Source organism: Lepisosteus oculatus, chromosome 4 (genome assembly GCF_040954835.1).
Source record: "Lepisosteus oculatus isolate fLepOcu1 chromosome 4, fLepOcu1.hap2, whole genome shotgun sequence".
NCBI classification, from domain to species: Eukaryota; Metazoa; Chordata; class Actinopteri; order Semionotiformes; family Lepisosteidae; genus Lepisosteus; species Lepisosteus oculatus.
The window spans coordinates 62328054-62355291 of NC_090699.1; the positions used below are offsets into that span (position 1 = coordinate 62328054).

At 39.4% G+C, this 27238-nt stretch overlaps 3 protein-coding genes across 5 annotated transcripts; all 3 read left to right on the forward strand.

Annotated features, from left to right (window-relative positions):
* Positions 1–807: 807 nt before the first annotated feature.
* On the forward strand, positions 808–6783 carry cnbpb (CCHC-type zinc finger, nucleic acid binding protein b). 3 transcript variants are annotated; one of them, XM_015348313.2, is made up of 5 exons: positions 808–926; positions 3579–3722; positions 4163–4225; positions 4563–4803; positions 5770–6783. In XM_015348313.2, the coding sequence occupies exons 2-5, from the start codon at positions 3599–3601 to the stop codon at positions 5885–5887; spliced, it is 546 nt and encodes a 181-aa protein (XP_015203799.1). In that variant the 5' UTR covers positions 808–926; positions 3579–3598; the 3' UTR covers positions 5888–6783. The 3 variants fall into 3 exon arrangements, with proteins under 3 accessions (XP_015203799.1, XP_006631099.1, XP_015203800.1); XM_006631036.3 differs by having other exon boundaries at positions 811–926; positions 4605–4803; XM_015348314.2 differs by lacking the exon at positions 808–926 and adding an exon at positions 960–1111.
* Positions 6784–9326: 2543 nt separating this feature from the next.
* Positions 9327–11631, forward strand: LOC107077436 (myosin heavy chain, clone 203-like). Its single transcript, XM_015348059.2, has 2 exons — positions 9327–10385; positions 10948–11631. The coding sequence occupies exons 1-2, from the start codon at positions 9327–9329 to the stop codon at positions 11260–11262; spliced, it is 1374 nt and encodes a 457-aa protein (XP_015203545.2). The 3' UTR covers positions 11263–11631.
* Positions 11632–17408: 5777 nt separating this feature from the next.
* isy1 (ISY1 splicing factor homolog) lies at positions 17409–27006 on the forward strand. The gene is made up of 11 exons (XM_015348032.2): positions 17409–17500; positions 18946–18968; positions 19316–19367; positions 20034–20099; positions 20492–20534; positions 20620–20732; positions 21353–21470; positions 21681–21803; positions 23971–24089; positions 25238–25327; positions 26218–27006. The coding sequence occupies exons 1-11, from the start codon at positions 17498–17500 to the stop codon at positions 26323–26325; spliced, it is 858 nt and encodes a 285-aa protein (XP_015203518.1). The 5' UTR covers positions 17409–17497; the 3' UTR covers positions 26326–27006.
* Positions 27007–27238: the final 232 nt, after the last annotated feature.

Genomic DNA, 27238 nt, shown 5'->3' on the forward strand with positions numbered 1-27238 from the left:
CATAATAAGTAAGGTGTTACCACCTTGTGTCAAAAGCTACGCAATTCTAGACTTGGTCAGCTCTGGGATGGGCAACCTTAGGGAAACCGTAGTGATGGTGGTGGACCAGTAGGTGGCAGTGTTTCGCCGGGATAAGATGCTAACCCCTTCCCCATTATGGTGACAGTAGGGGACACCCTGCTGTATGCAGTAATAATAATAATAATAATAATAATAACAATAATAATAATTGCTTACACTTATATAGCGCTTTTCTGGACACTCCACTCAAAGCGCTTTACAGGTAATGGGGATCCCCTCCACCACCACCAATGTGCAGCATCCACCTGGATGACATCAGCGATCAGAGCAGAGTAATGAAGCCAATTCATAGAGTAAGGTACCGAAAGTGGATGAGGGACTAAACTGGGGTCCCCCAGTACAGCACGGTCGTTTTACTATTACTACTTTACTACGTTTACTATTGCATCTCTTAACACACCCTTCAACGATCATGTGTGGACCGTTCAACATGTGTCCAACGTGTTAGATCTTTCTTTAGCCATCTCCCATCACGTTATCATTTTTATTTTTTTCCCTTTCTTATATTATGACGCTGAAGAGAAAGCAAGCCACCATTCCCCAGGCCAGGGACAGGGTGCGTGTACGAAGGGGGGAAGGGTCATTCATTCTTTCTGTTCGGGTTTTTTTTTTTCTGACAGCGGAAAAGAGGAGGGCATTTCGAAAGGAAAGGGGCCTGTCGGTGATTCGGCGCTTTCCGAAGGTGGGGTCCCCGGGCGCCCTCACATCATTGGCTGGCGAGGGGCGGGGAGACGGGCGCCGTGTGCAGAGGAGGCCCCGGACCGGAGAGTCGTGTGCAAACCGCGTGTGGCGCAGCGGAGAAGAGGAGGAACCGAAAATAAACAGCGGCGAGTCACGTAGCGAAGGTGAGTGCACTAAAAGGACGAAATAATTCCCGAAATAACACAATTGTTGGCGTCCGTGCCACCATCCCGCGGTCCTCCGAGGTCCCTCCCGACCGGGAATCCGAAGAGAGCAGCGGTCGCAGGCGCCCCGATACCCGAGCGTTTCGAGGAGCGATTTTTTTTTTTCCCTTTTCGGGGGGGAAAAGGTAAACAAGTATTTCTGACGGCGCACTTTGGCCTACTGCGTCAGGCTCGGCGCGGGAAACTGCCGGGAGTTTAACCGATTACGGTATTTTCGCGAGGAAAAGGCCGATCTGTCGGCAGGCGGCTCGGGGTAGAGGGGGCGCCGTGCTAAATTTGGCGGCGTGCAAGCGTGGTTTTCCGGGGTGGTGGTGGTGGGGGGTTATTTCGCGTCCTCCCGGGCCTCTTCGTAAGGTTGAGCCGCGCTGGGGATGAGGGCCGCAGGCGTGGGTGGGCGGCGCGCAGAGTGGAGCCGCAGTCTCCCCCTCCCCGGTGTGGTGCTGCTTGAGCCGGCGAGCCGATTCTCGGCAACGTGAAGTCGAGGGAGGATTTAAAAATAAAAACCCCCCGGTTTAGACGTCCCCCCCCCCCCCTCCGGAGTTGTTTTTTCGGTAAGTGCCGAGACGGTAGCGGGGAGCGAAGAAGACGGGGCCGAGGCGCATCATCTCGAAACGGGGGCACCATGTGTCTCGTTTTCTTGTTGCGGGCGCTCCGGGGTTGCTCTGTTAACGGTATTGGGAAGCGTGCGCCCCCTTAAAACGTAGTAGTTGCCCCCCTCCCCATCCGTGGTGGAGCAGGAATTGGGGTTGAGGGGGAAAAATACCCCTCGATCGTGCGGTTGAGCTGAGCACGTAAAAAGTTGGGGAACGTGGGACAGAAAACGATCTAGTCAGCGCTCCCGGGAAGCGTGCTGCCTCGACGGCCCGGTTGATTTTTTTTTTTCCCTCTCTCTTGAGTTTTAACCTCTCCAAACGTGCAAACGTGCTCCCAGTATAATGTTTTGTAGTCGGCGATGTAAATCACATCTCAAACGTCCCCAAAAAATATTTTTTTTTACCTCCCCCCGGCTCACATACACTCCTGTTAATTGTAGGCCCAGCGCTTCGGCCTGTTCTTTCGTTTTAGTTTTAACTTGTTACATATAAGGAGTGAAGAGGTTTTCATCTGTTGTTGGTTTTTTTTAGGATTCCTTCTTTTTTCATGTCAGATACGGACGGAATGGTTTTATGTATTAAATGCATATACCCGATTGTTATTTCTAACCTGGAAAACGAGGACGAGTGACCGCTTTTCCTTAATCCTTGGAATGTTACAGGTCACGTAAAATAGATTAAAGTTGCTTCTGGGTGTGTTTCAGAAGCGTTTACAAAAGGCCCACCGCGAAAGGATTAAGATAAAACGACTAAGCTCAAAGGGGGCTTCTTATATCGCCGGTATTTTTTGTAACGAAATCGGCCAATCGATTGGATTTCTGAACCGTGAGTCAGAATCTGGCCTCCCGAGCCTCGTTTTCTTAGGGACGTTCAACGTGCTTCGGAGTTAACTGACACGGTTATTGCTTTCAACTTTTCCTTTAATCGCTCGTCGACCATTGGTAAAGGAGGTTAAGTTAGCAGGGGTTAACAGAATATATTGACATTTTCCGTCTTTTAAAGGATTTCATAACCGTATCCGACATACCGTTCTAGTCTCCGAGAATCTTAAAGCAAGCTAGCGTTCCTCCCTCGGCGTTTTATATTTGATATAATATTTGTTCGAAAAAAAGTAGTATTTCCCTTAAGTAAACGGACTTAAACGAAGTATTATAATGGCCATAGAATTCATCATCTTCGTGGCTCTAAATAGATCATGGCTTTTGAATTCGTCATAAGTGCCACTTCTACCACAGGTTTCGATTTGAACTGATCACACTCAACTGACAGGAATGGGACTTTAAAAAAGTGTATTAGCAGGAGTAGTTAATATAACTTTTAATGGAAAATTGATTAAAATTGAGGTTTTGAAATTCTGCGATTAAAGAACCTAGTTGAGTTAGTGTAGGAGCTCGGTCTTGTGATAATTTGTGTATATTATTTAGTGTGATGGGGGACCAGTTTGCAGGAGCTGAGGTATTTTGTTCTCTGTTTGCGCACACGGGTAACTGTCGGGTTCGATCTCAAGTAGAATTAAAAACCTTAACATCTTGGGAGCAACCCCCTTGATGTTTCTCATTCAATTAAAGAATTCAGTGTGGAAAAGATACCTAGAGTTCCTTCATGCAGAAACACCATCGTTGGCACTGTCATCATGTAGTAAATCTCTTCAGAGGTCTGTCCTCATTCACTCATGAAGCACTCAGTTCATTATCGCCTGCCAATTTAGGAAACCCAGTCCCTTTCGGTTTGGGACAGTTCAGCCTGATGTGAAAAGTAGCTGGTGGCTCATTTTGGAAAGTAACTTTCCTTTCATGTAGGAATCCCCTCGTTGTTGTTGTTGTTGTTGTTGTTGTTGTTTGGGGCTTTGGGAGTTTATTCAACGAAGAGGTGAAAATGTTGTGGTCTGAAGGTCTTTTGGGAGCCCGCTTCCTGCTTGGTTACAGGCCTGGGGGTGGTCCGAGCGATTCAGCGGGCACTTCTGAAAGGGCCCCTCTCGGCCCGTGTCTTTTCTCGGCAGTGTGCTCACAGACAGTGGAAATGAGCAGCAGCGAGTGCTTCAAGTGCGGCCGCAACGGCCACTGGGCCCGTGACTGCCCCTCCGGTGGGGGGCGCGGACGTGTGGGCAGGAGCCGTGGCCGGGGAGGGTTCACGTCGGCGAGAGGTAAGTCCGCGCCGCAGGGGCGGAGCGGGCGGGCTGTGGTCAAGGAGCAGTGGTTTAAGAAGTCAGAAAACGGGAAATCTCTGCTCTTCTCCATCGGGCTTTGATGATCTGTCCTGTTGCTGGATTGGATTTCTCCACCTGTTGTAAAATGGTATTGAATTAGGAACATCATTCAATAAATAAATCTAATTCCTATGAATAATTCTTAAGACGTTATTAAGAATAAGGATTCATTCTTCATAAGAATAATAAATCCCCCTCCCGGTGGATTTATAATGTTTTGAATTAAATAATTCTTTATAACACCAAGAAAAGTGATGGGTGATGTTTTCGGTGCTTTTTCTGGAGTTCATCTTATCACTTTGTGGTACGTCGGGGGAGAACTAGTCATGTCTGAAATGTGCAGAATGGTTTAGATGCAAAACTTGTTTCTCTTTCAGACATCTGCTATCGCTGTGGAGAGCCAGGCCATGTTGCCAAGGACTGTGAACGTCAGGAGGATGGTAAGAATGTTTTTCTGTTGAATCCTTATGTACTTTTTACATGAGTAAAACGGCATTCAAGACATTTGAATTGGCATATTGTATGCACATGTGTATTGTATGTTAGATTAACTGGATGATGTTTAGTCTTTTTAAGTATCAAGGGAACTTAGGGGTAGTCATTTTGAAAAGGGGGTTTTAATGGCTAAATCTTTGGGGAATTTGTATTTATTACAGTTTTTCATCTTTGAGAATTAATGTTTGGTAATTGGTCTGATGTGTGAATTACAAAATGCATTGCATAAAGCATTTTTCACCAATTTAATCTTTAATCAATCTAGCATGTTTTTGTTTTCAGACGGTTTTTGGCATTACACATCAGAGCATACTTCTTTTCCAGCATGCTACAACTGTGGCAAAGGCGGTCATATTGCAAAGGACTGCAAGGAGCCGAAAAAGGAGAGAGAGCAGCACTGCTACAACTGTGGCAAACCAGGCCATCTGGCCCGTGACTGTGATCACGCAGATGAGCAGAAGTGCTACTCTTGTGGAGAGTTTGGTCACATTCAGAAAGACTGCACCAAAGTGAAGTGCTACAGGTAAATGGGGCCATCATTTGCAAGGACTTCTGTGCCAGTGCTGCCTGCATGTTGACATTGTAATCATGGAATGTGAGGAGGGGCTTTGAAGTGGTGAAAAGTACAATTGATATTCAGACAATGTTTTTAGCCCTTTTGAATGTTTGTGTAATAAAATAGATATTCCCAACATTATTTCCCAGTCTCTTCTTTTGAGCTTTATGATTTTGTGCATAGTAGCAAACCTTAACTGTGGGTATTGAATTTAAAAAGTACAGAAGGTCGAGGAGTCAAAGTTATCTCTTGTAAGTGGCTTGTAAGGATTGTCGACAATTTGTTTTTGTAATTTCTAGGAAGTGGTCTGAAATATGGGTTACAATGTTAAAAAAAAAGTGTTAAAATATTAGCACTTTTGGCATTTTCATTAGACCACCCATGCCACAGGAGGAGCTTGCAATAAAAGTAAATCTGTGAAAACATGTACAAAACTGCTGTGCGTGTCATTTTTGAGGTTGACCTGCAGCACACAAAGAACTGAAAATGAAAAAGGAAGAGATTTCTTTTGTAATCGAGTGAATTGGGGCTTTGGTTCTGAAACATCCTAAAACAAAGTTTTGCATTCAAAACTAGTGTACAACATTATCTTTTCTTCTCTGTTTTGTATTTCTGTACATCTATTCACCTGATATCAACTTAGATCTCATTAGATCTTTTCATTATTCTTGTGGTAGTACCTGGTATATCATACACAGGATACATCTTACATAAAATACACATCATTAGCTGTATATAAATTAGCTGGTCATTTGTCAGTGCTCTCATCTCAAGCTTTACTGACCTTGGTACACTTGCAGTCCTAGGTACAAAATTAAGATGTTGATTGATTTTTTTATATTTTATTTTTGCTTGAATGACCCAGGATTGGCTGAATGTGTTTGGTCTTGAAAGGGGAGCATTGGAATTAATTGTGATTTCTTCTTCTTGAAGGTGTGGTGAAACCGGTCATGTTGCCATTAACTGCAGCAAGACGAGCGAAGTCAACTGCTACCGCTGTGGCGAGTCTGGGCACCTGGCAAGAGAATGCACCATCGAGGCCACAGCTTAATCCTTTTCCTTTGTCGCCCCTCCTTTTTCTGATTGATGGTTGTATTATTTTCTCTGAATCCTCTTCACTGGCCCAAGGTTGGCAGATAGAGGCTAGTCCCAGGCCAGTGAGCTTTACTTGACATGTAAAAGGAGGAAAGGGGTGGAACAAAATCGACTTTCTGCATTTAATACAAAAAAAATGTTTATGTTTAGTTTGGTAGAGGTGTTATGTATAATGCTTTGTTAAAGAACCCCCTTTCCATGCCACTGGTGAATAGGGATTAATGAGTGGGAAGAGACGAGTCAGGAAAGCCCTCTCCGGGTTCTTCGAAGCGATCCTGAGTGAGGGGGGAAAATGAAATCGTGGAAGCCTGAGTACTTCCATGTATGATTTAATTTTTTGGGTGGAAAAATGTTGGCCTAAAGGTGTTTGACCTCGGAAGCAGTACACAACATGATACATCAGTCTCGGGGCCCTACCAGCAGTACAGCTAAGTGGGAGATAACTGAAAAGAAATGTTAAGAAACCTGTTTAATTTCTGCAAATTATTAAAAGAAAAAATCAGTTCTAATTGTTTTGTACGAACAAGCCGCATGCAGCTACAGCATCGGCGTCGGAGACACATTAGGTCAAAGTTAGTCTCAGATTTTCAAAGTAGTCATTTAACCCACAGTGGAGAAAAAAAAACTTCAAGAACAGTTGAAAGCAGAATTTGAAGTAACTCGAGTAAGAAGAATGTTTTCACAGAAATCAAAATGTTATTTTTGTACAATATATCACTTAGACTACTGTAAAAATCATTTGCTTGTACTCGGTTTTTAAGTCGGAAGGTAAACGCAACTGAAGTCCTAGAACATAGAAATGTAATTTTAAACTATCAATAAAGCTGGAGGAGGAAGGGGAGAAAGACTGAAGTTTTATTTCTTGATGACTAACTTTTCTTCTGCTGTTGATATTTCTCCTAAGCTGGTAAGACCACACAAGCACCAAGGTTATTTATGACGTTCTTCTAAATGAATATGATCTGAACTGTAAGCTCACCTTTTTATTGTATTCTTATGATTTCTTTTCAAAAAAAGAAAGGCAGCTTTTAAAAAAACGAACATGTTTTGAAACCTGACATTTGGGTAACACGCAACCACAAATCTTCAATGAATACACCTACGTGTTTGTTTTTCAGATTCCCACTTCTTAACAGACTATTGATCTAACAGATACACATCATCTGCATTTTAGAACAGTTTCACTGAGTAGGCTGAAAGACATGGATTAGCTCCAAATTTACAACTGGAGTTTGTATGCTGAGGTTCTGAACAACAAGCCGAGCAGAAACCAGTTGAAAGCTGTTTTAAGGCCCTTGTCCTTAAACCCTGAAATTGGTAAACCTTAATGCTAAATAAGGATATAAACATCTTGAGTTGTTTTTTTTTTCTACTAAAGCTTAATATTGATTCACCTTTTCGGCTTCTTGGGTGCTTTTTATCGCCTGAATACATTAAATTACTACACGTGCTTCCTGGAATACTAATATGCAACATATTTGTAATTCAACCTAAACTGCTGTTTTTCATTTATTGTGCAGTAAGGGAATTTTCTGTATTTTAATTGCATGAAAGTTGCTTGAAAACCAGCTGGTATTGCTGACGAGAGCGGCAGATTAATTTTTGATGAAAAGGAATTCCCCCAGGTGCACAAAAAAAGATGTTTAAAATTAATGGTGGAAACAAATCGGTAAATCCACTTTCACTAGAGAGTTAGTGGTTGTGCTAAATCTGCAGGAGCCCAAGGTTTCCATCTCGTTCAGTTGTTCAGATCAGTTTCAGTGCTGCAGTTCTTTCTGGTGACCCGTAGTGTAAATATAGCTAACCTAAAAAAAGAATGTGCTCTACTATAGCCAATATTTAAGGCATCTGAACTGTTTCCTGAGAATTCATATGTTTTCCTGAGTATTTTGATCCTCCACTCGGTCACTTTTTTTGGACTGAGACATGGTTTTTCCATAAATAATAGCTAATTCTTTCTTCGGTGACAACTTAGATCTGGGAGGCAAAGCTCTATAACTGCTATCGCTTTAATGTCATGAAATGAATACTCTACAGGTCCTTGAAGTATAACCAATATAGAGGTCTCACTGGTGCTTAGCGATTGTACTGTTCTTTTCATTGTTAAAATAAATAAAATTGACAGTAACCTATATGTAGCAATTAATTAACTTTTTTAACACTATTAACATACCATAACCTGGAAATACATCAATTCGAATCAATAAATCTTGATCTGAGTAGAGGTATTTGTTCTTATGCAGTATTCTTTACATTGAGGAAGCATTATAATATGTTTTGTTAGGTTCCATTTAATAATCCTACAGTTTGGTGTTTGCCAGTTTTAAAGTTTGTATCTTTTGATAACGGTAAAAGATTCCGATCAATATTCTACATAAATTCCACAGATAAAGAAGTTGAGAAACGGGCTTCACAAAGTATTAGTCAATTCGCGGCTCTGGTTTCTCTCACCTGTTCATGCTTTGTCCTCTTTAAAGACTTTCATAGTTTTGATAGTTAATTATGCAGTCTTCAGTCATCAGAAATCTGAATACACTGTTTACTGTTGCGTTATAGATTTATATAGATTGTAGAAATACTTGATTACATTGCGAGTTAATAAGTGAATTGGGTTTTTAAAATGGTGTTTTCTCATTAGTATCTAGAATATATGTAGGCTACATCAGAAACCTGAATCTTTTTATGCAGATAAATATGATGTTTTTAGAAGATGTAGCTGCCAGTCATGATTTTTGTCACAGATGGAGAAAAGCTGAAGTATGAAATGGGTTTGGTGCTTGCAGTGAAACGCTCACTGCTGCTGAGCTCAGACAATGTAACTGGATCCCCGATCACCTGGTCTCCATCAACAAAGGCAATGCTTTCGTCACTGAAGATACAAGAGACCTGAGCAGCTGATAAAGGAGTCACAGGAAAGAGACTTACAGGGTCTGAGGGACTTGCGAGAACCGCCAGAACCTGGAAGTGCCCTGCTAACTGGAGGTAAGAACGTTCTGTGGCCTTATCTTCATTTTGCAATAAAATTGACATGTGGATAAACAACAAGACAAAACAATGATGTCTACGCATTGACCATTACTGTTTTAGTTTTGGACTCAAGCTTTTGTAGAAATTAGCTGGTCTTGCTGTATGTATGTGCGTGCTACACAGTAGTCTTCAGACTCCTGCAATATGCAAGGTTCACATTTTATTGTAGAACGAAAAAAAACAACAACTTATGTTTAGGTCTAAGACCTTCATGTTTGAATTTCCAAATATGCACACAATGCATTGCTATGATAAAATGCTCAAACTATAGTAGAATATTAAGTTTAGCATATGAATCTATAAAAAATAATTTGATAAGAAGACTGCATCCTCAATATGTTTTTCTAAAACGGTTCTAGACTGCCAAGATGATAACAATCAAGGCGCTAACAGTCCACGATGAGTTGCATCAAGAGGAGCACTGCACGCAGGTCAGGAACGAAGACAGTAAAAATGAGAATGGTAAAGATGAGACTGGGGAGAGCCACAGCACTGGCTCTGTTAGATCTATAACCAGGGACATAGAGAAGCCTTGGGTGAGAACAGACAAAGTGGGACAAGAGGTCCCTTTTGAAAATGAAGACCAATCTTATGCAAGTCTGCTGGCAGCATCTCATCCACAGGACAGCCTTAGTAACCTGATTTACCATGCGTCTCCACTGGAGTCTATAAAAGAATTGGATGAGATGGATGGAAGGGAAGAACAAGTGTCTGAACTAGAGAGGAGCCCTGGAGATGGGGCTGTTAAAATCAAACAGCAGGACACTGATGATGGCATCCCACTACAATCTGAGAAGGAAAGGTGTGAGGTACAAGCTGGATCAAATCCTGGAGCTGTTCTCATAGGGCAATCAGTCTTTGAGGATACCTTGGAGTCTACAATCATGCGTGACGAAAATGAGCCTCTGGACCCAACAGGTAAAGATTTGTTGCAGGTCACTCCTAATGGTGAGCATCACCAGAAGGAATCACACAAGGCTCTTGTGCTGGCAGACGACAGGTGGGAGCGAGTGTTTTCACGTGCATCTGACGATAGAGAAATTCAACAGGAACCGAAAGAGCACCACCAGTCAACAGAACAATGTGGCAAAGATGACAGAGATGGTGTCATGGAATGTAAAGGAGATCGACTTAGTCCTTCAGAGCCTTCTATTCAGGAGCTGCAGGACCCTGAATTGAAGCACGAATCTTACCAGAGTGAAAATAACAGACTGTGCAATAAGGTGAAGGATTCCAAAATGAGAATAAGAGAACTGGAGAACGAGCTGTGCACAGAGAAGAGGAAATCTGAGAGCCATGCACACAGGATCAGAGAACTGGAAATGGAAATGTCCAACAGCTCCCTAATTGGCGTTCTGACCGAATGCAAGACAAAAGTGGAGCAATTGGAGGAGCTCAGATATTCATCACGTGAACTGATGATCCAAGTAAGTTAAATGTGCTTGAGGATGCTTTTCTATAGCATGAATGACATCATGCACTATTTTGCATGACTATTAAAAACATTGCTAGAATTTGTTCCAATGCTGTATTAATCACTTTTTATTAGGATCATAGAAAACTGATAATGCCCAAAAGATGGCTAAAATCTGGGCACCCACATTCTCATTTAGTTTATTTTCTTTGCCTTTCATAAAAATGTATGCGACCTAACAGCAAGATCAAAAGTTAAACAATTTTCAGAAAAGACCATCAGCCATAAATCCTGAACAGTTGTAAATTAAACACAAATCATGCCTGTTTGTTTTCAAGTCCCTTAGACTTCTAAAGACTTTGAATTTCCAAAGTAAGATTTATACAAAAGCTGTTGCACTACTTCTAAATTACCTTAGCTCTTCCATTTCAAATGTCTCTCCCCACCTGTTTACAATATTGACAGACTACATACAGAAGCTTTCAACCCTATTTAGTAAAATTACAATGTCCCTCCTGAAAAGGCAATTACTTGAGACTTGTAATTCAAAGACCTTAAGTATTCACTCATTACAGCTGCAGGAGGCAAACAGGATTGCAGCGTGCCTGAAACAGAGGATTGTCCACCTGGAGGAGGAGAGGATGTTGAAGCAGCAGCAGCTTGTGAATCTGGGAGAAGAACTCGAGGGTTCCAGGAAAGCTCTGGAGCAGAAGAACAGGGAGATGGTCAAGGTCAAGGTGCAGGTCCAAGCCCTCAACGAAGAGCTCGAGAGGACACAAGACAAAAAGCTTTGTCCAGCAGAATGCCTTTCCAACGGTCACACTGTTAATCAGCCTCACAGACGATCAAGAAATGATACTAATGACTCCAAGGTTTGTGCACTCTTGTGATAGCAGTTAAAACTAGAAAGGACATCACAGAATGAACTTTTTCCCCCAAGTGAAGTAATTAGTTTGTAAAAGTGAAGTAAAATTGAGGTGTGGGAGACATGAGACAACTGTAAAGTGTGGCAACATCAACAAAGGTTCATATGTTGCACATGAGGGAACATTTCACAATTGTGCCATCTTTGGCAAACACCAGAACATTTTTTGCTTAACACAAATATTCATTTTAGAGTGCCATTATTTCAAATACAAATTTGGTTCATTTGCATAATTTACTTGCTGCACATAGAAATACCTAAGATTACTGGTCAAACCAAAACTGTGACTTTTAAAAACACTGGTATACTAAATTAGAATATGAGTATATATTATTGACAGTCTACCTCTTAATCTCAATAAAGTGGATAAAAGACCCCGTAATACCTTTTATAAAAGATAGTTGTCTCAGTCTTTTCTGTTTTCCTAATATTTTTTTACACTTACACAATTCATTGTTTTTTTTTGCAATTAGAATTTCTGTACAAAAAAAACACACCATAACCCCTTAATTTATTAATATTTCAATAGTCTATGAATACCTGCTAGCCTGTTTTTTACATAATGTTAGGGGTCATCATGAAATATGTTACCGGACTCCTGTTCCTGAGGGGTTGCTGCCTCATCTGGTTTTCATCCATGGCTACCCTGGTCTATTGTATATTTCCATTTTCCAGGTTTTTACTCAGTGAATATGATAAATTATCCATAAAACCTATAAGACTGCAGGCATCCGGGATTGAATATTAGTTTTTTTTTTCTACCTATAAGGTAGATACCTATAGCCACCTCATACACAGTGATTTGGTTTTTCCAACTTGATCTGGAAGATCAAGACATTGGCTTTGTGTTTACCTGTAGGCAGTTACGGCAAAAATACAAACAAACACCTCACCTGAACTTCAAAGGCCTCTTTAAAACTTAGTGGTCCATTACCATGCTGTCTTTCTTCACTCGATGACATACTAATAATAAGTTATTATTTTTCTTCACTTTCATTGTTGATCAGATGATTGTTATGGTTGTACTAGCAGTAGAATACTCTCAAATGATCAGTTAGGAGTGAAACTGTTAGCACCTCGGAGGTAGTAGTAATCTACTCTGTGGCACTTTAAATCTCCACCCCATTGCGCAGCTGATATCACCAGCAAAGTGAGTTTATTGGCCTCACTTTCCTAATCCCTATGGATGACAGTGTCCCAAAACCACGGAACAGTTAATCCAAAACTGCTGCAAGTTAACCGCCAAGCTGAACAGGAGCCCAAAAATGACATGATGGGGGTACTCAACTCGGCAAATGAGATTTTCTTCATGAGACGAGATGCCTACTGAGTAAATATTACAGTGAATAAAATAATTTAATAATGTTCAGCCTTCATGACATGTAATCATTTCCTTTATTTTTGTTTTTAACAGCATTTTTCAAAGCACAAACATAAACAGGTACCATATAGTCGCCCAGATTCATGTCTTAACTTGGCATTGAACCTCTTTGCTGGTGCCGACTAATGGAAATATGAGGGAAGGTCCCAGAACACACTGTGCTGAAAATGTCTTCTGTAACAAAATCTCTTTGAAACTGCAGCAGTCTCTATAAATCTACATATAACAGATCCTGGAAAATGTCATCAGAATGTGTCTAGATAGAAAAAAGGAATATTTGGCAGCAACTGTTTGTTGCAGAAATTGGTAAGTTAAATTGCAAATATTTTCCTGAAGAATTCTGTGGTGTCATTTTTTGCGGTCTTGGAATATCTACACACAGTATATTAGAAAATATATAGTTGTAATGATAACAATAATAGAATAAAAAAAGTATTCTAAGACTGGACCTTTAATTTGAGCTTTGCACTTTAATACAGACCAGCACTCAATAAAAAAATAGTCATGGATGGTGGAATAGTGGTATTATAATAATAATAATAATAATAATAATAAAATAATTGCTTACACTTATATAGCGCTTTTCTGGACACTCCACTCAAAGCGCTTTACGGGTAATGGGGACTCCCCTCCACCACCACCAATGTGCAGCCCCACCTGGATGATGCGACGGCAGCCATAGTGCGCCAGAACGCTCACCACACATCAGCGATCAGTGGGGAGGAGAGCAGAGTAATGAAGCCAATTCATAGATGGTATCTATAAGCAGCATGAGAAAATTAAAATGTTTTAATATGGACATAATACTTTAATATGAAAAGTAGGATAATATATGGTATATGGTCATTGTGAACTTTTCAATATACTTTTCAAGATAAAGAAGGTAAAAAGTTTCATTTTACTCATTAACAGGTCGGCTTCTGTTTTGCCCTGAGGAAACGGATCATTTTCTGTATCTGCATCTAGTCACATAGCTGTGTTTCACGACTTTGACATGAGAGCAGAAATGCAATATCTGCATTTACACAGTGAGATATAACATGCACATTTTTTCCCTCTTGAAGTGCATCAGAAATAAACTTGGTGCTCCAAACAGATCTGTTTTGCAGAGCTACCTAATTAAATCTGCATGATGCATCCTGAGGTGTTTTTGGAGGGCCGACACTTTCTGCTGTTATTCAGACAGCGAGGTGTCATCAAGTAGGCAAGGCAGCGCGTAGCTCCTGGCTCTTCATCACTTTCAGTTTGAGGAGAGAGTGACTATACAAGGTGGGAAGAGGGATGAATGTATAATGTAAATCAATTATTCATCCCTTCTGCATTACAGTGTCAGTCAACCTTCTGTTTCATCATCTTACCTTATTGGGAAGTCACAATCCACAAAGGCTGAGGAGGATAAGTGCCCATGTAATGATGATTAACTGATGATGGAAGTGTATCAACAGGTCATGTGCATAAATAAAAGCAGAAAAACAGATGTCTTTCTTTTGTTCTTCCTCTCCAGGGCCAGGACATTAGGAGTGATATGTTGCAGGAGTCTTAAATTGTGCTTCAAATAACACTGCTAAATTGGTCAGAAATCCTGTTACAAATGAACGGCAAACTTGCTGAAGATGATCTATTTTGGTACAAAATGACACCACAAATGTATTTACTAAAATGAAAGGCTACATGAGACTAAGTTACAATGTCTTTACTATGTTTGGTCCGGTTTATTTAATTAACCTCTAACTTATATAACAACTTAGTAGGACTCAGGTTATTCTTTGTTTTTTTAAATAGAAGAATATAAAGCCAAATTTGGTCTCTTCCAGTAAGCTCTGAACTCCCTTGTGCCGAAATTGAAAGGCTTTGCTGCCACAGTCATACTGGTGAGATGTCCAGTATATGGCTCACTCACTTTTTTCCATCCTCCTCCCTTAAGAAGAAAAGTCATATTTCATACCCTATGTGATATTTCTCTAGTGGTACAGTCCATCATGAAAACAGGGCAGATGAAGAAGCCCACTTCAATAAACCATTTCTAATGAAATGTAGCATGCTTGCTGTTCCCTGTGGCTTTTTTTTTTCAAATTTGATTCCACGCATCGGATGCCATAAACATTTTAAAATTAAAACACGACAATTCATGCTGTTGCTGAGCTGTTGGTTGCTATGTGTGAGAGGTGGATAAGGTTTCTTTGCTGAATAATTGGAATTAGAATCCTCGGTGTGCTTCCTAACAGCGCTGTCAGCAGATATTGAGACATCAGTAAGCTGCACAGCCCCTGACAATGGAGATGTCATTCCACAGCTATACAGAACTGACAAACACAAAGGCCTGCATTCTGCACTGGTAGGGCCACAGACGACACTCTTCATCACTGTGTCATTAACTCCTAATTTATAAAGGATGAAGGCAGAAGCAATTAAGAAAAAAGAACTGCCGTGAATCATGTGTATTTTACTTTCCTTTTAGCAGCTTTCCTCTGCCAGCTGAATTCAGCAGAGAATTCCATAAGAGCAGCCACTGGAATTTCAGAATTTTTGTGTTTTCAGAGATAAAATTTCAAGTTCTGTCCCAAGACAAAAGTTCCCCCGTGAAATAAAATATTTCAATCCCCTTCTCTAGCAGGCAGAATTCATTTATAAATTAATTATTCAATCAAGGCTTATGGTTGTAAATGAGCTATTGCAGTACATTTAGTTTTCTGTATTGAATGTGTAATAATAGAGGATTGCTCCCCTTTTGCCTTAATGCTTAAGTTCAAATAGGTCTGTCTGTATCTGGAAATGTAGGTTAAGTAATACAATTTCACTTGGAACAACTATAAACAGAAAAACAGTAAAAATACACAATAAAATATTATTAACTATTACATACATTGTATTCCATTTGTCTGTTTCAGAAACGTCAGTGGGTAGTATTATGGTGGTAGGAGGCAAAACAGTGTTTTATCATATTTAATAAAAGTGTATTGCAACATTTGTCTTAAAGTCTTTGGGACTTAAAATTAAACATTGTATTGCTCAATTTCTAAATAATAAAATAAAGGCACATCTCTCTGTCCTGCCATTCCAACAGAGCCTGTGGAGGAAGGCACTAAACAGTATCAGAACTCTGAAGAATACAATGGCTTTGTTAATCAACAAATTACAAATGGAAAAAAACTATAATCCAATTCTTCTTCCATTGATACTAAACTCAAAAACATCAGCATTATTCCTAAACATACACATCTTTTTTTTTACAAGTGCCTAAATATTTAAATGTAAAAAACATGCTAACCCTATGCAAAGGCGACACCGTTAGCTTTCTAAAGAACTCAACATGATTTCACCAACTAAGCATCAAGAGGTCAGAACAACTGGAGTCAGTTTCTAAATTCTAAAAGGAGCACTAGCAGAGACAGAATCCACCCGTCTGTGTGTTACAGTGAAACCCTAGTACCAGGCTCAGGGCTCTGGTATGGAAAAAGGGAGTCTTCATAATCCTCAATACAGATAAACTTGGAATACATTCTGTATTGATAACTTGAATGTCGTATAATAAATAAAATAATTAGGAGCAAAACAGAAACAATGACTGTTTTATGCTCCTTCAAAGTTCGAACTGGAAGTCTTAACAGTGGGTTTAAAGTAATCTATTAAGGCCTAACTCTATAGTAGCTGTGCCATAGGGTACGTGTGTTTCTTCCATTTTATACATGCATCTGCTGGATGGATTAAAACATTTAAAAATTCTATGGAACTACTTTCACTTGTTTCTTTTAGTCTTTGGATTACTATGGAGAATAGTATTTTGATTTCAGATATCCATGATCAGTTCTATATTCTTCACAAGAACGTCACTATTTGCAAAGTGTCCGATCGAATCAAATTTCTGCTTCTAGAAAAGAGGAATGTATTGTTTTAAAACCAATATTCATGTTGCACACGGAGGAAAATGAAAGCAGAATATACTACTGAAATGCATCAGAAATATTAACTCTTTTGGGAGATTTTCCACGTCTCCCATTTTCGCATAATATTCCAAATTATTTTAAAAGAATTTCAGTGTATCAGTTACAAATTAACAGGGCATACAAAAATCCGCTGTATGTCAATGTATGAATATTACAAACAGCACCATTGCTTCACAACTCAATGCAATGGCTGCGCGATATTCAGTGTTTTACTGTTGCATTCCTACTTAATACCTACAAATGTAAAAATGTAGGCACCACACGGTAAAGAATGCACGTATTTACAACCAGCTCACAACATTGGCGTTTCTACCCTATTTACACACCAAACATTAATGAAGAAAGAAGACGTAGCATAAAAAAAAATATTTATTCAATGTATTTACAGTTCTCTCGAGTCTACAAATTCATCATGCTTCTGTTTAAATTCACAATTTAAAATTTTAATACCAGCTTAAACATTTTTTTTAATTTTACGTTTAGTTTAACTTGATATTTTATAGAAACTTTAGCTAACTAGGCAACGATTTGCCCAAAGAATGAAAGAGGGAAACTTGGACTATTTTAGGAGGTCACCCGATTGCTGCTCTTCAAATTTGCTGTTAAACGATTATGCATAAAACAGTACTTACAACAAAATTATTTCTTGCGATTTATTCGATCGTTTTTATTGTTATTTGTTTGAAAGTTCAACCATTTGAGATTTTACCTAACATTTTTCTAAAATTTGATTGGCTAACCGCCGGCACTTTCACCTTTCAACTTTGACACTTGGAGAAGGATCACTTCCTGTTTTCTTGCAGCGTGTGTAAACGAGACTGAAAGAAACAGGAAATATCGCTGCTGAAGAATCTAGTTCATATTGAACGACAAACATGGTACGTAATTATTAAAACATATTTATCTTGTTAATATGAGTTTGTTGATAATGCAAGAGATCCAGTTTATATCAATGCATTTAACAGCCTGTAGGTCGCCCTGATAGTTTTTAGTTCGCTTTCCAATTTCACTGTCCAAATGTTGTGTTGTGAGTAGGTTGTATAACTTCAGCAGAATTATTTTTAAACTAATCACACGTTGTGTAATTAATTGAATTTAAAATGCTTTCGGTCTTACCGTTTCCTAGTCACTTATAAAATGACGTTTTTATTTTTTAATTGGAATTAATTTTTAATCTAAATGTGAAGAGTTAATTCCCATGTATATATCATCATTGGTTTTACACTCTTGTTTATCAACAATTTCAAATAGTAATTACTCTCTGTATCCTATCTGCATATGGTCGTTTACATCATTACATAATTTTTGAAAAAACCTAGACTGACACTAAAAAAGAGATGAGTTGTAATTAGACTACCTTCAGGTGTAAAGTGAAAGGATTAGATAGATACTTTATTGATCCCGTGAGGGAAATTGCAGTGCAACAGCAGCTTAACACACACAACACAGCCACAGTGTAACGAATTATATAATAATAGTACAATACATACAATACAATACAAGAGTTACTCACAGTTCGGACACACAAGAACAAACTAGAACAGAACAGTACACAGAAAATCGTATCACACATATGAATATAAATATAGATGTAACTATAGATATAAATATAAATGTATTGCACAGGTCCCTGGCATATATTGTACAAAAGTGGTTGTAAACAGGAAAAAGAAAAAGAAAGAGAACAGATGTAGCAGTAGATGTGTAGATGCGTTCAGTCCAGAAACAGGTCACTGTCGATGTTGCCTCTGCCCAGACGCAAGGTGGATGCGTTGTACAGTCTTATGGCAGACGGCAAGAATGACCTCCTGTAGCTCTCCCTGTCGCACCGTGGATGAATCAGTCTATTGCTGAACGTGCTCTTCATTCCTGCAAGCCTGTCATAGAGGGGATGGGAGAAGTTGTCCATGATGGCCTCTAGTTTGGACATCATTCTCCTCTCAGCCACTACCTCCAAGGGGTCCAGGTCAGACCCAATGACAGAGCTTGCTCTCCTGATGAGCTTGTTCAGCCTTTTGGAATCTACTGCTCTAATCCCAGAGCCCCAGCACACCACTGCGTAGAAAATGGCGCTCGCTACCACCGACTGATAGAACATTAGGGTGAAGCTTGAAATTGTGGATTACAGTAGAGAACATGGTGTGTGCTCTTTGTGACAGGAGGAGGATGAAACACCGATACATTTATGCTAACCTGCACCAAATCCCCCAAAGTCAGTCAGAACATCTAGACTCTTCAAGTTGAAAATCAATTCTTACAACTGAAATGTTCAAATAGTTATTCGTTATATATGTGCTGATTTCCGTTTTATTTCCTTCAATAGGCGAGAAATGCTGAGAAGGCCATGTAAGTGTTTATTTTTTATGCTCTGCTCTTGTGTTAACATCTGTTTTATTGTTGGCTTATATATTTGTCCATCACATTATTTTCTAAAACCCTGTGTTAGTGGCTGTGGATCAGCCTGCTCTGTCCTTCTTGGTGTAGAAGTTGTTTTTTCTTCTTGTTACTGTGCGAATAGCAGTTAGAAATAACGTTTTGTGACTGTGCTTCTTCACATTCCAGTCCTTGAATGTAATTGGCACATCGGGATGTTCCAAAAAGCGACACATTCTGTTCCAGGGATTTTGTGTACATCGTCTATGTATGTGTCCAGTCAAATTCTTACTAATCATTCAGTTTTCTTTGTTGTGAAGGACGGCCTTGGCTCGATTTCGCCAGGCCCAGATGGAGGAAGGAAGAGTAAAGGTGAGTGAAAGTGTGTAAGAAAAGTGAGTTAAATTCATAATGAATTAAAATGCTGGATTAAGATTTGCAACAAACTGGCGTTCTGTCTGAGCCGAGAGCAGAGAAGTGTGCTTTGTGCTGTGCCTTTTTATTCTGGGATAGGCTCATGACTGGCATTACTCCGTCAACAGGCTAAATGGCTTTCTGATAATGGATGGCTGAAACAAACTACATTACACATAGGAACAAGTAATAGGTTTATTCCATGCTGAAAAAAAGAAGAAAGAGTACACAACATTTCGGCCGTGGAGCCTTCTTCAGGTGTGTGACACACCTGAAGAAGGCTCCACGGCCAAAACGTGTACTCTTTCTTCTTTTTTTCAGCATGGAATAAACCTATTACTTGTTCCTTTGCAGCCTACGCATGCTGACGCAGCTACCCACCTGAACTACATTACACATAGCTTTCTGCAAATAATACACTCATTTTTCAGAATTACGTAATTATGTTTTACTGCAATTTCAAAATTCTATGTATCTGTGGTCTTGGGCAAGCTTTTTCTTTTCCACATTAAGGCATGTGTATGTTAAGGGTGTTCTAGAAGTTTAGAAGCTTATGCTTCATGCAGCAGAGGACAGTTCCTGTGGGAGCGGTACATTTTTTTTCTAACAGCTTCATCATTACAGGAAAGAAGACCTTTTCTTGCATCAGAGTGTAATGAGTTACCAAAAGCAGAAAAATGGAGAAGACAGGTAAGAAATCACTGCATTACAAGACCTTTTAACACCAGTAATGTCCTGATGTGTGTCTAGATTTTCTTTTTAAATAGATAGCCTCAGTTCCAGTCCTCAACTGCTGCAGTACATTTGATTTTATAGACCTTTTTTAATCATGACCTGTTTTAAAGGTTGACTAAAATGTGGCAATTAAGTGGTTAACATATTTACTTGTGTTCTGTGTGTAAAAACTAGAATCCTGCCTGAGGATCACTGCTGCAAGATTTATGTGATATGCAGTTTTTTGACCACCAGAGGGTACTATGGGTTAGTAAATTAGTGCAGATTGAATTAAAAACACCAAACAAAAATCAAACCTTGTCTTGTTGGATCATGATAATGTGATTTGCATTTATTACCTTTTTTAGATCATCAGCGAAATTTCCAAGAAAGTTGCTCAGATTCAAAATGGTGAGTTTTTTTTCCCCCAGTTAAGAGTGGTAATTTGCTGTTTTAGTATTATCATATTATTTAATGGTTTCTCGAACGTTTTCAGCTGGCTTAGGTGAATTTAAGATCCGGGACCTTAATGATGAAATCAACAAGCTTCTTCGAGAGAAAGGACACTGGGAGGTTCGGATTAAAGAACTGGGTGGTCCTGATTATGGGGTAAGATTTGACTGTCCTTCATCCTTTTTTTTTTTGCAAAAGAATGATTATACACAAGGATTAATATTTTGGTGAAGAGTGGTTTGTCAGTTACAGAACCCATCACAAATTGGTTCACAAAGGATTCTCGATAAGAAGTGTCATTTTTACTGTACAGTTATCAGAGGGTTCTGACTGCTGAGTCCATGTGGTTGAAGTTTAACACCAATTTAAGATCTTAAGTCATCACTTTGTGTCCCTTGAACTTTTGTTACAGAAAAGAAAAGAGATGCAGTGTTTCAGCTGTGGACTCTTCTTTGGGTGTCTTTAGGTCCACAGCTGAAGAAGGCTCCACAGCCCGAAACCTTGTGTCTTTTCTCTTTTCAGCATGGAATAAACCTTTACTTGTTCCTTTGCAGCCTGCGCATGCCGACATAGCTACCTACTTGAACTACTACTAATGTCCAGCTTTTATTTTTACCACTTCAAAAACTAATAACCAGCAAAGCATTGCAAATGTAATTTGTTCAACTGCATGCAAGTTAAAAGTTGTTGTGTGAATTTTTTTGAATGGGAGATTGGCCCTTTGTTGCTGTAATATTAATATTAATAAGCTCTGATGTGGTGATATCTCTTTACAGAGAGTTGGGCCGAAGATGTTAGACCATGAAGGCAAAGAAGTGCCTGGAAACCGGGGTTATAAATACTTTGGAGCTGCCAAAGACCTGCCTGGAGTCAGAGAGCTGTTTGAGAAAGAGCGTAAGTCACTGAAAGAACCTGGGCAGCTGTTCGTATCCTTCAGGGTTGTATTTTATTAGATGTGCTGTATTTAATCAGCAGCAACAGCACTTAACGGTAACCTGGTAAACTTAATAAGGCAGGGTGTTGGCAGAGTTGGATATTGTCTCCAGTTGTAAACATAGGTGTTTAACCTATAATTATTTTTTTTTATCCTTGTTTTCTTTTCAGCTGTTCCACCCCCAAGAAAGACTCGGGCTGAGCTGATGAAGGATGTTGATGCAGAATACTATGGTTACAGGGATGAAGACGATGGTGTTCTGGTGCCTTTAGAGCAGGAATATGAAAAACAAGGTAATGATGTGTCACAAAATGCCAATAAAGGTAGTTCTTCATTAGCCTTCAGTTGCTTTTTAGTGTGACATCCTTTGTCACAGCATTGTTAAATGCTCCCACTGGCAGCGACTCTGACTTCTGAAGCTCCCTCTTAATTCAGTTGGTGGCCTGATCAACAATTCAGTTCCTGATCAGCTGATCAACAATTTCTGGTAGGTTTTATGTGCCAACCTCATGTGTGTGCGGCATGTGAGCACTGGATGAAGGGCTCTTCCTCCTGTATGTACAGTACATGTCAAGAGTTTTCCCCTGGAATGAAAATCTCTATATAAATGTCAGGTTTTATTATTAAATCTGCAGGACGGAATAGGTTACTATGATGTAACCCTTCTCCACTGGTCTTTGTGTCCTTTACCAAGGTATTTTTTCTCATTTGTTCCACTTCAACCAGTTAAATGAGTACCAGCATTACTGGGAATAAACCTGCTGTCCCTAAGTGTCCCATCCTGGGGTTATTTTGTCATTTCATGCATCGCCGCAGCAATCATAACAATTCTGAAAATATCGCTGGTGTTGGCCAGACTCACAACATTTGACAAAACAGCCACCCCTGCAGCTGTGCCCGATGGGTGTCTGCAAGCAGGGATGTCACTGAGAGATGTGTAGCTCCTCCAGCAATAGACAGTGGAACTTACAGCATGATGTTCTGACAGGAGCACAGACTCTCCTTGTGCAGCCCAGGAATTGCAGTTGTAAGCTTATAACTTGGTGACACCAAATTGGCCGAGTGTATATAATGGACAAAAGATGATTGTAATGAGGTAGTTGGCTCTCAAAGGACTTTGATAGGATAAGATCTTGGAGATTTAGTAAGATAACCTCAGCTGCCCTGTTCCCTGAAGACAAGAACTGGATACCTGGAAAGACTATCATGTTGCTTTTGCTCCCAACTCAAGGAACAGCTTCTAAGAATTAAATTTTTCATGTCACTGTACACACGTGATGAAGGTTTTTAAGGGTTACTTCTCCAGAACAGAGTGTGGTTTTTAGTCTCTTAAAGCCTTTTCATCAGCATATATGCTTATAATGTATCTAGTATCCGCTTCTCTTCACTATTATTGGAGTGTCTGGGAGGCAGCACGTTTCTTATTTGTTTAAATATTTGCCAGTCGTTCACAAGCAGCCAAGTAAAGGTAATGTACATCATATGATATCCCTCGCACGCTGATTGAACTGACTACTGCATGACTGTTTAAATGTACGTTTTCAATCATGGGCTTGCTGGAAGTAATCAGAAAGTTAGCTGAACAAGCAAAGATTAATGGTTTTCTTCATGCTTCTAATAAGATCAGATCTATTAATTACTTTTTAAATGAGTGTCTTGTGCTATTGATTACAGTGATATGGACAGTATAATATAAGATATAAGAATGGAAGGATTTTAAAATATACTCAAAATAAGAGATTACTTTCATTCAGTGCTGATGTGTACTTGTATTCTAAAATAGAATAGAATAAAATGGAATAAATCCCTCCTTGAAAACAAGAAGAAATAAGGCCTCAAAGAGTCAATGAATTAATGTAAAATGCTTAATTTATCCATGAGACGGCTTAGCATTTTACTAGAATATGTTTGCTTTTGGACTATTAACGGTATCTTTGTTTGGTAATGCTTTACTTTAATGAGGCAAAAAGAGACACCACTACTCATTCGTGAACACTACACAACATTATAGTAACATGAGTAACCATGATTAAAAACCACTTGTGCAAATGACACAGTGGGCATGCACTTATTCCGCACGTTCATAACAAGACATAGTTTCAGCTAAGAGCAGAACTCCAGATAGAATTAAGGTGAAAAAGAATGATGGACACCATTAGAACTAGAGAGCTGACAATGCATTTCTGCAGATACAACTTAGTTACTCTGGTTCTGTCATGGTCAGAAGACATTTTATTTCAGTATAGATAAAAACCTTGAGATCTGTATGCATGTTGTGTTTTGTCATATTTATTAAGCAGTTACTATGGTGTTCTTTTTTTGCCTTATTCAAGTAAAGCCTTCCCCTTTTGTCTTTGTAAGTAGCCCTATAATCCTGTAGATTATAGGGCTGTTGTGAGGTGGTAGTTGTGTTTGTGAGTGTACATGGGGGTTGTGTGTTCACTATGTGTGCGTTTACAGTCATAACGGAGGCAGCTGAGAAATGGAAAGCAGAAAGAGAGGCACGTCTGGCTGGAGGAGGAGCGGGAGAAAAGGAGGAAGAAGAGGAGGAATATATTTACGCTGTTCAGGATGAGGAGGTAACCACACGGCCAGTGAAGCGCAAATAGAACAGTGAACAACAAGTAATGATGAAGGCTCTCATTTAAGTGTAGTGTCTTATTACCCAATAGTACTGTATTAGCCATTGAGTGGCTTGTGTATATAATAATAATAATAATAATAATAATAATAATAATAATAATTGCTTACACTTACATAGTGCTTTTCTGGACACTCCACTCAAAGCGCTTTACAGGTAATGGGGACTCCCCTCCACCACCACCAATGTGTAGCATCCACCTGGATGATGCAAAGGCAGCCATAGTGCGCCAGAACGCTCACCACACAACAGCTATCAGTGGGGAGGAGAGCAGAGTAATGTAGCCAGTTCATAGAGGGGGATTATTAGAAGGCCATGATTGGTAAGGGCCGATGGGGAAATTTGGCCAGGACGCTGGGGTTACACCCCTACTCTTTTCGAGAAACGCCCTGGGATTTTTAATGACCACAGAGAGTCAGGACCTCGGTTTTATGTCTCATCCGAAGGACGGCGCCTGTTTACAGTATAGTGTCCCACATGGACTGCAGGGTGAGCGCCCCCTGCTGGCTTCACTAGCACCTCTTCCAGCATATAGGAAAGGCAAATTGAAAACCTGGCATGTTATCCTTTCTTTGGGTATTACTAGTGTTACTGTCCTGCATTTCTACTGCATTACTGCAGTATTTAATTGTACCCTTTTGAAAATACAGTACTGAATTGCACGTGAGGTAGATTTCATATGCCAGGAACAATTCAAAGAACTTGATTTATAAAAATGATTGCCTGTCCTGTGAGGGAATGCTCGAAATAACAGACAAAACCTGTGTTAAGTTTAAGTTCTAGAAAATTAATGATGTATTTCCTGTAATGGATTATTTTTGAAGAAACAAATGGTTAACACCATGGTAGTATTTAAAAGATGTTTAGGGAAAAATAACATAATTTAGTGTAAGATAAGTAATTCTAACCACTAATATTTTTGTATTTGGCACTGGAGGAACAAGCTGAAAACTAATGTAAATAGTCTGTACCTCCTATAGTATTAGCCAGTGCAGGTGTCTGAAACTAGGAATGCTATATTATCCTTAGTGTTGTAATGGTTCTACATTCGATACTCATGGAGATGTCTTGTTGTATATTAATAAGCATTCTGATGAAGAAATGGGAGAGCAACTGGAAGGAGAGGAAGGATCACAGACATTTATAGCCCATGTTCCAGTGCCCTCACAGAAAGAGGTAAGTCCTTACCCATTTGGTTTAATTGCTGCATAAATCTATGCAACATTTTGTCCAGAGGTTGGGGAAAATTAATATTAAGATGTGATAAATGCCATTTTTATATGTTTTTGGGAATCATTACAGCACACAAGATCTTTAAGATATTTCTTATAGATGAGTACAATCTTGAAATCTTGAACGTTTTGTGCTAAAGTCTTGCATTATAAAGGCGTGCTCTTTATAATAAGATAAGCACATTATAAAGACCAGAAATTTGGTCCTTGTCATGAGGGCATAAATACCCTTTGTACCCCTCAGAGAGCACGGGATACAGTAAGGAGCTCATAGTCAGACAATTTGATTAAGGAATGTCTAAGGAGTTAACTGAATTAAGTTTGCACTTTAAGACTCCACAGCTCCTATAACCAGGATGCATTTATGAGGTAGTGAAACCAAGCAACATCTCAACCAGCAGGGGTTGTACTAAGTAACCCAGCCATTGCATGCTAAATCTAGAGCTTGGTCATTGAATAACTGTTATCAGAATCTCCCAAGGTGAGATGCACAATTTCCCCATGTGCCACCAATGTAAGACAGGTTTGAAGTCAGCCAGATTTGTCCTGCACTTCATGGCAGCAGTAACTAGCTAGGTGAATTTCTTTGCACTAGAAGGGTTACAAACAAAAAATGCATCAGTCCTCCATCTGAAACATTTGCTGTTCTTTTGCACTGTGGGGCTTGCAGGGAGTGAGGCCAAGCAATCATTTTTCTGGATAACATGGCAACCTTTGATGGATTTAACCATAAGGTGTCATCTGGAATACTTCTGTTTGTGCTTTCTGAAAGTCATAACGATATGGACCTGAGTGTATGAAAAACGAAACTTCAGCCTAGTTTTTTTTCTTTAGATTGAAGAAGCCTTGGTAAGGAGGAAGAAGATGGAACTGTTGCAGAAATATGCCAGTGAAGCTTTGATGGCACAAAGCGAAGAGGCCAGAACACTTCTAGGACTATAGCATGAGCTACAAAATATAAGGGATAAACAAATTAACCTTTGCAAATCTTCCTTGTATCAATATTATCATTAGATCTAAAGCAGACATTTCAAGAACTGAGCAAGTGTTACTTGTTTTTTATTTCCCACAAGGGGAAGTAGTTTCAGTATGTTTCTATTTGATGCCCAACAGCCGAAAATGTCTTTATATATATAATGATGTAACTGCCCATAAAATTGTTTGTTGCTAAGGCACAGACATCACTGTTGATAATATTGTGATGTTAAACATTGAACAAAATACACTGTAAATAACTTTTTTTAAATTGTTTTTCCCCAATCCTAATTTTAGAAAAACATTAGTAAACCTTATTTTGTAAAAAATGTGCAAGTGTCTCTGTTTTGAGCCTAGATTACTGAATATTGACTAATATATATGTTATTAATCAATTTAATGTGCTTCTTGGAATATCAGTACTTTTTCCCCAGTTATAATGGGCAAATTAACTACTAGCACGGAATATCTACTTCTGTAGGTATATGTGTACTTAAATAACCAGCCAGCAGTAACACAATGGAAGTAAAGATAAGATCTGTTAAGTCATGCTGAACTCCCATTCATTGTTTTTTGTTTTAGTTCTGCCCATTTAAAATGACTTCTTAACAGAAACTGATTCATTAAAAGATACAAGTTTTCCGATTAGTAATTTAAATTAGTTTTTTTTATTAGAATAACAGAAGGGTGTTGATATTGACATCTCACAGGGAATTGACAATCCCTGCAAATGTTCTGAAAAATACTTTTAAGAGTTCTTTGCCTGCATTTTGCCGGCACACTAAGGGCGAAGCCTCTGTGAATGGCCGTGCTGTGTTCAATTTAAGAACGATCTACGCTGATAGAAAGCGGGTTGTTTCTTGTGATCACTCAAAGCCTG

Coding starts and splice junctions, on each gene's coding strand:
- cnbpb (XM_015348313.2), top strand. CDS start 3,599: ATGAGCAGCAGCGAGTGCTTCAAGTGCGGCCGCAACGGCCACTGGGCC. Junction 3,723..4,162: donor AGGGTTCACGTCGGCGAGAG/GTAAGTCCGCGC, acceptor TTTCTCTTTCAG/ACATCTGCTATCGCTGTGGA. Junction 4,226..4,562: donor CTGTGAACGTCAGGAGGATG/GTAAGAATGTTT, acceptor TTTTGTTTTCAG/ACGGTTTTTGGCATTACACA.
- LOC107077436 (XM_015348059.2), top strand. CDS start 9,327: ATGATAACAATCAAGGCGCTAACAGTCCACGATGAGTTGCATCAAGAG. Junction 10,386..10,947: donor CACGTGAACTGATGATCCAA/GTAAGTTAAATG, acceptor CACTCATTACAG/CTGCAGGAGGCAAACAGGAT.
- isy1 (XM_015348032.2), top strand. Junction 21,471..21,680: donor AGAGCTGTTTGAGAAAGAGC/GTAAGTCACTGA, acceptor TTTTCTTTTCAG/CTGTTCCACCCCCAAGAAAG. Junction 21,804..23,970: donor GCAGGAATATGAAAAACAAG/GTAATGATGTGT, acceptor GTGCGTTTACAG/TCATAACGGAGGCAGCTGAG.